The sequence below is a fragment of the Chrysochloris asiatica genome, unplaced genomic scaffold (genome assembly GCF_000296735.1).
Source record: "Chrysochloris asiatica unplaced genomic scaffold, ChrAsi1.0 scaffold00008, whole genome shotgun sequence".
Classification (NCBI taxonomy): Eukaryota; Metazoa; Chordata; class Mammalia; order Afrosoricida; family Chrysochloridae; genus Chrysochloris; species Chrysochloris asiatica.
In genome coordinates, this window is record NW_006408526.1 from 17,452,536 (window position 1) to 17,463,108 (window position 10,573).

At 40.4% G+C, this 10,573-nt stretch overlaps 1 protein-coding gene across 1 annotated transcript in view; it reads right to left on the reverse strand.

Annotated features, from left to right (window-relative positions):
* EXPH5 (exophilin 5) overlaps nt 1-10,573 on the reverse strand; it is a 115,972-nt gene that overhangs the window by 43,749 nt on the left and 61,650 nt on the right. The window contains exon 3 of the mRNA XM_006833961.1: nt 7,413-7,575. Coding sequence (XP_006834024.1) covers nt 7,413-7,575 — 163 coding nt within the window. The remainder of the gene's footprint in view (nt 1-7,412; nt 7,576-10,573) is intronic.

A 10,573-nucleotide genomic window follows, 5' to 3' on the forward strand; every position in this document is an offset into this window, starting at 1 on the left:
AGGGTATCATGTTTGGTAAGGTGGAGGGTTAGAGAAAAAAAGGAAGACCCCCAGCGAGATGGATTGGCAAAGTGGCAGCATCAGTGGGCTCAAGAGTAGCAACAACTGTTAAGTTGGCTCAGGACCAGGCAGTGTTTATTCTGTTGTGCATAGGGTCACTATAAGTCGGTACCAATTCGGTTGTACCTAACAACAACAACAACATGACTCTACACACTAAATTTTGTACAAATCTGCCCACTTCCCCTCTCCTCATTGCCTCTACCTTGGTTTGTAGCTCACCACTATCTCAACCGTTTCTTACCTGGACTCTCTGACTCTAGTTTTGTCTCTTTAAATCTTTTCTTTGGTACAGCTAGAACAAAGGTTTTTAGCCTTAGCACAATTGACATTTTGGGCTGGATAATTATTTTTTTGTAATGGTTGTCTATCCAGTGTATTGCAGAAAGCTTACCAGCATCCCTTGTTTCTACCTAGTAGATGCCAGTAACACTCTTCCTCCAGCTATTCAAAATAAAACATCTTCAGATATTGCCAAATAGCTTTTAGGAGGAAAATTGCCCATAGTTGAGAACCACTGAGCTAATGTAATCTTTTCTAATGGAAATTTGATATGGCACTTATTTGTTTAAAAACCAACAGTGGAAAGAATATGTGCTTATGCACACACGGACATGCACACACACACACACACACACACACTACAATGCAACAAAATGTTTGTGAGTAATTTTTTTGTTACATATATAATAAGGAAAATAATGTTATTATCCTAAAAAGTGGCTAGTGACTCCCAGCTACCTACTGGATTAAGTTCAAATTCCCTAACACTGCATGACATGCAAGGTTTCCATATCTAACTCTGTCAATCTTTCTTGCTCTAGCTCTTATCTGTTCTCACCTTGTATCATTGAAACGGAACCTCAGTGACCTAGATGAATTCCCTTTGCCCTAGTTGTTGCACCTTTGCTTGTAATTGTTGTATGCCTGGTGCCAATTGCTTGGCTCTTGTCTTCCAAGCAATCTTCTTGACCCTACAGTCTGGGCTGATATTCTTCATATGTTCTCTCCTGGCAAGAGTATCATGCATCAATCATTGTATTTACATGCTGGACCATAACCATCAGTTTACTCAGCTGTATTCCAGGTTGCAGCTAGTACACGTAGTGTCCCTGTGTGGATTTAAAAAGGTACTTTTTCCTCAATACCCTTTTACTATACTATTTACTGAAAGATTGGCATAATAAATATTCAAATTGTGATTTATAAAGTAGATTGTCATCAAAAAAGAGGAAAACTGTTAATAAGATGGGTTGACACAGTGACAGCAACGGTGGGATCAAACATAGCAATTGTGAGGAAGGTGCAGGACTGGGCAGTGTTTCATTCGGTTGTACATCAGGTAACCGTGAGTCAGCACTGACTCCAGGGCACCTAACAACAACAGTATGATGATCATGATATGATTGGAAATTCCTAGAGTTCTGCGGTACACCCTATCCACTGGATGCAGCAACCTAGTGCTCCCTACAAAATGATAAGATCTTCTGGAGCAGAGACTTTGCTTGATTGTCACAATTTCACTTCCAGCACTAAATGCAGTATCTGAAGCAGAATATGATTTGAAGAAAGAGTCTGAGGAATAAACGAAGGAGAAGCTATCACATGGGCTACTCGGATTCATAGTAGGAATTCCGGAACCCTCGATAGTGGGGATAATAAAGAGCTAAGTGGTTCCCAAATCTGAGTGAACATCAAAATATCCTGGTGAATTAAGGAAATATAGCTCCCTGTACCCTATTTCAGACCTTTTGAATCAGAGTCTCAAGGTTGAGGCCTGAAATGTCATCATTATTTAAATAATTGCTGATAAGATTCTAATGATCACCTAGATCAACTGGGAACTACTGGTCACAGAAAGTCAGTCACTCCCCTTGTTTTGCTTCTGCTTACTCCCACCAATCCAAAATCCATTGCCTTTGAGTAGCTGCTAACTCTTAGCAAGCCTGCAGGACAGAGAAAACTACCCCACAGGGTTTCCAAGGCTACAATCTTTATGGAACTGACCTGACGGCACTTAACAACAACAATCATTATGGAAGCAGACTGTCACATCGTTCTCTTTCAGAGTGGCTGATGGGTTCTTTAATCACTGAGCCACCCTGACACCTCTTACTCCCACCACAACCCAACTAGATTTGAGATCACAGAATGTATATTATCAAAGAAGGATGGTGCTTCTCCATCTATAATGGTTGTCGCTGATTCTTTCTACTTCCAATACAGCATAATGATGGTGGTGTGCCATTGAGTTGGTTCGGACTCATAGCAACCATGTATAGGGTTTCCCAAAGCTATAAATCTTTATGGGAGCAGAAAGCCTCATCTTTTCCCCATGGAGTGAGCAGCTGGTAGATTCAAACTGCTGATCTGTGATTATCAGCCCACCTCATAACCACTACGTTAACAGGACTCCTTAATATAGGCATGTTGCTGTTGTTAAGTGCTGTCGAGTCATTTCTGACTCATAACGACTCTGTATAGGGTTTCCAAGGAGAGGCAGGTGAGTTTGAACTGTCGACCTTGTGGTTTAATGAACCTTGCAGTCCAGTGCTTTATCCCACAGTGTCACACCAGGACTCCTAATATGAAGCATTTGTTGTTATTGTTTAGTTCTATCAAGTTGGTTCTGACTTATAGTGACCATGTGTAGGGTTGCTGAGGAGCGGCTGGTGAGCTTGAATTGCTGACCTTGAGGTTCAAACCGGCACCTATGATAGGCTAATGGTGGCCCTCCAAGAGACATGGCAACATCCTAATCCTCAGAACCTGTGACTGCTACCTTGTTTGGAGAAGGGTGTTTGCAGATGTAATTAAGTTAAGGATATTAATATGAGGAGACCATGCTGGATTATATGGGTGGGCCCTACATCCAGTGACAAACGTCTTAAAAAGAGTGAAGCAGAGCGAAATTATACACACAGGAGAGGAGGAGACCAGTGTGGCAAAATGAGGCAGAAATAGAAGTAATGGAACCATAATAAGGAATGCAGTCACCAGAAACTGGAAGAGGTAAAGAACATATTTTCCCCTGGAATCTCCAGAGGGAGTATGGCCGTGTTGAACTCTAGTCTCCAGAACTATGAAAGAATAAGTTTCTGTTGTTTCAAGCCATCCAGTTTAGTATGGCAGCATGCACTGTTGCTGTTGTTAAGTGTCATGGAGTTGGTTTCCAAAGAATGGCTGGTGAGTGTGAACTGCTGACCTTTCTGTTTAGCTGTCTAGTGCTTAGCCTATAATGCCTTAACAGAATTGTTGTTGCTAAGTGCCATTGAATCGGTTCTGACTCAGAGCGAGACTGTATAGGGTTTCTGATGAGGGGCTGGTGAGTCTGAACCACCAACCTTGCAGTTCAAACCGACCTGAGGTCAAGTGCTTATCCAACAGTGCCATACCAGGACTCCTACATCAGCACTAGGAAACTAATAAAGAATATGTGGGGTGAGGACAAAAGATATGATCTGTTTTTTTTTGTGTGTGTGTTTCTTTTTTTTAACTGTCCAAAATAGCATTTGACTTTTTGCTTATATAACTGAGGTTGCAGCTGGACTGTCTAACGTGAGTACACCCTATAGAACAGACAAATTTGGGTGTGTCTAAAGAGCGATTAGGTGGATCCATCAAGGCTCTTTATATCTCATGGGAAGAAAATGTCCCTAGACTAACAGGGTGAGCTTGCATAGCCTTACAGAAAGATTTGCTCTTGCTGTAAGTGCCATCGAGTAGGTTCCGATTCATAGCTATTGCTGTCCCCTAATCTCAAATGTGCAGGGAGTACTCACTAGATGGTAAGCAACATGCTAATCATCATAGAAGATAGGCAATGGTAAGTTTAACAGTGTGCACGTTACTCATACAGCGTTCTGAACTAGTTCCCCTGGCTTTCACTTTGCCTTAGACCTTGGGACCACAACATATGAAAGAATAGAAAAGTCACATCCCCTAAAGCTCCACAATAAATGAATAATATAAGGCTGACCAGTTTTGAGCTTCTATGTGGACATGAAGATAAGTGGCCACCAAGAGGTGGTGACTTCACTGTGGAGTATGTTGGAGTATGGAACAGAGTGGCAACATATATTACCTGTACAGACAGAGTGGACAGGAGTCCTGGTGTGGTGCTGCAGGATAATGCAATGGACCACAAGGTCAGTTTGAACTGCAAGCCACTCCTCAGAAACCCTGTACACGGTTGCTATGGGTTGGAACTGACTTGACAGCACTTAAGAACAACAACATCATAGTGGATAGTGTATCACTATAACAGGGACTGGAACAGGAATTAAACAACTACAGAGGCCAACTGGCAGCCAGGAAGACTACATTTAGAAGTTCACAACATCCATTCCTGGGTACTTACTGAACTATGGGGAAGGAGTTTGTGAAGTTACTGAAATTCTGTCCTAGGAGCTAAGTCCTATATACCTCACCATATGACACTAAGAAACAGGAATTATAGAAAAATGTCGAGAGAAAGCTAAATGTATAGTTTTCCTGAATTGTCAAAACTGGCTAGCAATAAATAAATTTGAATGTGAACAGCAATTTTTTTTCTCCCCCTGGGGTTGGTGTTGGGCTACAGAGAGTACGATTCAATTGTTTACAAAGAGGATTAAAATCATCATAGAAAATCATAATGGCATAATTTGGGAGGTACATAGACTTCTAGCCTCCAGAACTGTGAAAGAGAAGGAAAAACAAATCATATTTGAAACAGAAATGGTAAGAACTTTGCTGTTTTAAAAAAATGAATTTATGAATTCACTATGTTCCCATGGCTTTTTAGCCATTGGTAGTAGAAAATCAAAGCATCAACATACCATATACTCTTACTGGCTGGGTTTCTCTAAAGTGGAAAAGAATATCTGCTGACGTAAATGAAGCCTACATTCTTCTGGGGAAGGTTACCCATTTTGCAGTATCATTCTTCAGTTAAACTATAGCTTAAAAGACGAAAAGAAATATATCTGAGAATCAAGTCTTTCAGGGCTGAACTGAAGACTATCTTTTGGTTACAAAGGTTGCTTCTTTTTCTCAGAATTACAAAAGATCCTGTTAACCTGCTTTGCTAACTTATTTTCCAGAGTCCCAGAGGCTTCGGCAAGTAGAAACCTGATCGCATCCCTGCACAGGATGACTGTTTCCCCAGGGCCCTTTGTCAGTTTCCTCCTAGTGTGCTCATCCACATGGAAGAACTCCTGAATCAGATTTTGTATTTTGAAAGTTTGAAGTCAAAGATGGAAAGTGCCAAAGAAGATTAAAAGACCCCTCATAATGTAATACACAATTTAAATCACTTGCCATAGTAGATACCCTTAAAAGCAACTCATCTGAAACACACATACACATACTCATTCAGGATTTATATCTAAATATTAGGTCACATTGGTGGTGGTGGTGTGCCGTGGAGTCGGTTCCGACTCACAGCGACTCTGTACAGAGTTTCCGAGGCTGTAAATCTTTACGGGAGCAGAACGCCTCATCTTTCGGAACAGCTGGTAGTTTCAAACTGCTGACCTTGCAGTTTGCAACCCGATTCGCAACCACTACGCTACCAGAGCTCCTTTTACTATTTAAAAATAAAAAGAACACATTTTTACAATTTTTTGTCTTCTGAGACCTCCTTGAAGCAAAACAGTACAATTATTATATTCTTGACAACAGAATTAATAAATATTAATGCCAAGATAATGTTAAGTATCCCCATTTCTGTTTTGAAAGTGAAATGTATTGATCGCATGGCAAATTTTGAAAGTGCTAAACGGTGTGCGCACACACACACACACACACACACACACACACATACATAAGTGGTAAAATTTGTTTGCTCGCCACATGCTATGTTATATGCTTCAGTTTGTCTAGTTAAAAGGGAGCTACAAGTCATTTTGGTATCTCAGAAGGACACTTGCTAAACTAGAGTTTTGTAAGCATTTTCATTTTTACAGTTTGGTTTATCGAACCAGACACCTGGAATGTAGACTCTAGGTTGTTTACCTTCACGGATCCACATTTACAGTAAAGTTGCAATGCAAGATAAACTGCCCATGGACAACAGGTTCCTCAACTTGTCCCACTTCACTAATGTTAGATTGCTCAGCTACGTAAAACTTTGCCTTAATGAAAATCACCGAAAACACAAATTACATACTGAGTCCCAACTATAGTACACATGACGAGTATTTCTTTATCTCTAAAAGATAATACTCCTCAATGTTGAAAGTCAAAAATGAAAGAATTCGTAGTGTTTCAAACATTTTTACAAAGAAAAGCAACTCACCTATTTGAAGAGTATCTCTTTGCAAGTAAGTGACTCTGGTAGCAACAATTCCAGAAATCTACATTCTGCCCCCCAGCTCTTCATTTATTTTATCAAAGATAAAAAACAGCCTCAAGTGAAAGCTGGAAGTAAAAAAATCCTTCCATCCAACCAAGAAGGAACAGTGTTCTGCTCTCAAAATCCCGGAACCTCATCACAAGCCCCACCAACTGCTTCTCTGCTACTGTTTTTCAGCGACAGTGACCTCCGACACCTTTTATTTAGCGCTGCAACGCACCCTAAATGGTTTGACGGCACACGGAACACATCACGTGCCAAGCCAACACCTTAAGAGGGTGGGAAGCTTTTCAACCAGGAAGAGGTGCCGAAAATATTTAACCCGTCAGCTCAATTACACGTAAGCATTGCCTTGCTTGTTTTTCACAAAACAATCCAGCAACATAATGAGCCAAGATGAACTGATTTATACAGTTCTAAACTGGAAACCATCTGGAACTACTTCTCCACTGCCCATAAACTTCCCTCTCACCTTAGCTTTAAATTCTGAACAACCACATTGTAACAGCTACCCTCAATGTTTCTGGTGACAGCAATACATCTACCCTCACCCCCACCCCCGGTTTTACAGTTCAATTCTTTTCTACCCTCTTGGTTCATCTCATATTTACTCTTTAAAAAATCTTTATAATCCAGTTTTCCTTGTAACCACAGACACAAGCCTCTTCCAATTCTCCAAAGAGAAAGTAGTTTGATATAAATACATCACCACAGCCAGGGCATAGACCTGGCTCCTGGTGTGGTAAAGAAACTGTTAATAACTATTTGCCAACATTTAACCCATTGTTCACCACATGCACTACCTGAGACCTGCAATTGCTTAGAAGCTGGATTTCAGGTGAGACAAGTTTGACGATTTCAAAAGGGCTTTGTTACTTAGCAAGTTAAGTTCTGATTCTTTTGTTCCTACTGAACTGAAATTCAAAGAGCAAACATTAAACATTCTGAACATAAAACAGGCTAGCCTGTGATACCGAATAACTAATGAGCTGGTACATGATCTGATTGAGCTCACCCTCTCTGTCCCAGTGTTGGAAGATTTAAAGACTCCTTTCTGGATTTTCTGAATGAGAACAGGGAAGCAAACGATGATCTGAAGCTCTGTTGAGAAGGGCAGGATATTGGGTTTTTTGGATTAGGTAGATTTTTAGATCTTGATGTTTGCAAATCCACAGAATCTAAAAGAAAAATTGCAAACATGATACATCATTAAAACATTTCTAGGTAAATATACATTAAAGAACTAACTAAGCCTTTCTGTCTTTCTAGTCTAGCTGATGCCTAGCTGAGCAGGCATCTCAGGACTTAATAAGAGTCAGAGTTGCCTCTCAAGATTCCTTGTGCAATGGTAGCTCCTGTGAGCTACAGAAAATCCTTACCTTTCAGTATGCACGGAGGATCACAATTCTGCACCAGGTCCCTCCCCTCATACCAGCTACATGAGTCTTCCTCAACACGCCTTCTCTATGCCTAGCCAAAACTCACGTTGCTCTTAACCATCACCACCTTCAGAGATGTTTATTTCAATACTGTAAAACCATGATGATAGGTGGTACTATGTAACTGTTTATTCTAAAGAAAGTATTTGTTGTTGTTGTTATGTGCGTGGAGTCGGTTGAGACTCATAGCAACACTGTACAGGGTTTTTGAGGCTGTAAATCTTTATGGGAGTCTCACCTTCCTCCCGCGGAACAGCTGGTAGTGTCGAACTGCTGATTGTGAGATTAGCAGCTCGATTCATAACCACTATGCCCCTTAAGGAAAATATGGGAAAAACAAATTACACTATTTAGCGTGTCCCTTATTCCCTTCCAGAATCTATCTGTTGTTGTTGTTGTTGTTGTTATGTGCCGCGGAGTCGGTTCTGACTCATAGCGACCCTACACAGGGTTTCCGAGGCTGTAAATCTTTACGGGAGCAGACCGCCTCATCTTTCTCCCGCGGAACCACTGGTAGTTTCGAACTGCTGACCTTGCGGCTGTATGTATATCATCTATTTCATATACATGTGGTTTAAATATGTTTAATATAACCTTGGTGGCACAACAGCTAACTGCTCAGCAGATAAATGAAAGGGTGGCAGTTCGAACCCATCCAGGGGTTCCAAGTGAGAAAGACCTGATGATCTGCTGACATAAAGATTGAAGCCAAGAAAACTCTAAGGAACAGTTCTGCTCTGTCACATGTGGTCACTACGAGTTGAATTGACTCAATGGCACCCAACACAAACTATGCATATATAGTCCTGGTGTAGTGCTGTTGGTTAATGCGCCAGACCGAAATCCTTTAAACCAGAAGACCAGCGGTTCAAGCTCACCAGTCACTCCTCGGAAACCCTACACAGGGTTGCTATGGGTCAGAACCGACTTAACAACAACATATATATACATACATACATAATACAGTTTTATATTGTTAAGTGTGTATATATATATATATATATATATATATATACAGAGAGAGAGAGAGAGAGAGACAGAGAAAGACAGAGTGAGAGAGACAAGAGACAGAGAGAGAGACAGAAAGACAGACAGAGAGACAGAGACAGAGAGAGAGATTCCTGGTGTGGCTCTATAGGATAAGCATTTAATCCCAAATTTGGTTTGAACAGCCAGGTCAGCAGTTCAAATTCACCAGCCTCTTCTCAGAAACCCTATACAAGGTCACTATGGGCTGGAACCAACTTGATGGCACTTAACAACAACATATATATGATCAGAACTGACTCCACGGCGCTTAACAACAACAGCAACAACATATATATAAAAGCTTCAGAATGTTTGTGGAAAAACGATAATAGACTTTTTCCATGAGTTTTTTGAAGGCCTCGTCTTTATTTATACACACATACACACACACATACATACACACACAAGGAGTCCTGATGGATTTGTGGGTTAGGCATTGGCCTACTAGCTGCAAGGTTGGTGGTTCAAACTCATCAGCCACTCCAAGGGAGAAAGATGAGGCTGGCTGCTCCTATAAAGATTTACAGCCTCGGAAACCCTGTATAGTATCGTTATGAATTGGCATTGCCTTGATGACAGTGGGTTGGGTTTGGTTTATACACACACACACATACACACACTCATACATACATAATACAGTTTTATATTGTTGTTAAGTGCGCTCCAGTCAGTTCCGACTCATAGCCACCCTGTACAGGGTTGCAAAGTAGCAGCTGCTGCATGTGAACTATCAACATTGTGGTTCAAGCCAAACTTGGGGTCCAGTGCTTATCCTACAGTGCCACACTAGGGTTAAAAATCCTGTGTCAACATCAACATATACAAAGTTCATAATATTATACTACTTTTGGACATGCCAAGTGTATAAATATTAGAAGAATTCCAGAGGTAAGAGGAAACTCAACACGGCATTTACCAAGTTAATAAAAAAACAAAAACTATGAGTGTTCTTAGAAATATTTGTTTATTATGGTAATTGCAAAATACTGTCAATTTATACATTCAGAAATACTGTTACAAGTTTCATGATGTTACTATTGCTAGTAATATATATGAGTGAGTCAAAATTTATCTGCTCTCTGGTTATATTAAAACACCCAGGCATATCCACGGCTGATGACAACACTACACTGAGCATGCACGTAAAATGTTTCTGTCAAATAGATAAGTAGTAGACAGTTGATCATGCAGCAAATCATTTGCAAATCAGCCATGGCTCTGCCTATGAAAATTTCTATGACAGACTTGGGTTTTGAAAAGTTTATGTGAGATGGGTAACGAAACAACTCATTGAAGAACATAAACAGAAGCATTTAGACATTTGAAAACACAATTTGAACCAATACTTCAAGGAAAGTAAAAATTTCTTTTAAAAAAATCATTAGTGGTAACGAGACATGTATCCATCACTAAAACGCAGTGTATGGAATGGGAACATCTTCAACAGCCAACCAAGAAAAAGTTCAAGAGTCAACCATTAAATGTAAAATTGATGCTTACAGTTTTCTGGGATTCTCAAAGGCCAGTACTGGAACACTATCAGGAAAAAAGTTTAACAATCAACAGTGCTCATTACACTGAGATGCTCACTGAAGAGCTGAAGCCTAAAATTCAGATTAAACGTAAAGGACTGCTATCCAAGGGCACTGTGATCTTGTATGACAGTGCATATTTATGCACCTCTGCTCACACTGTTGACACTGCAAAA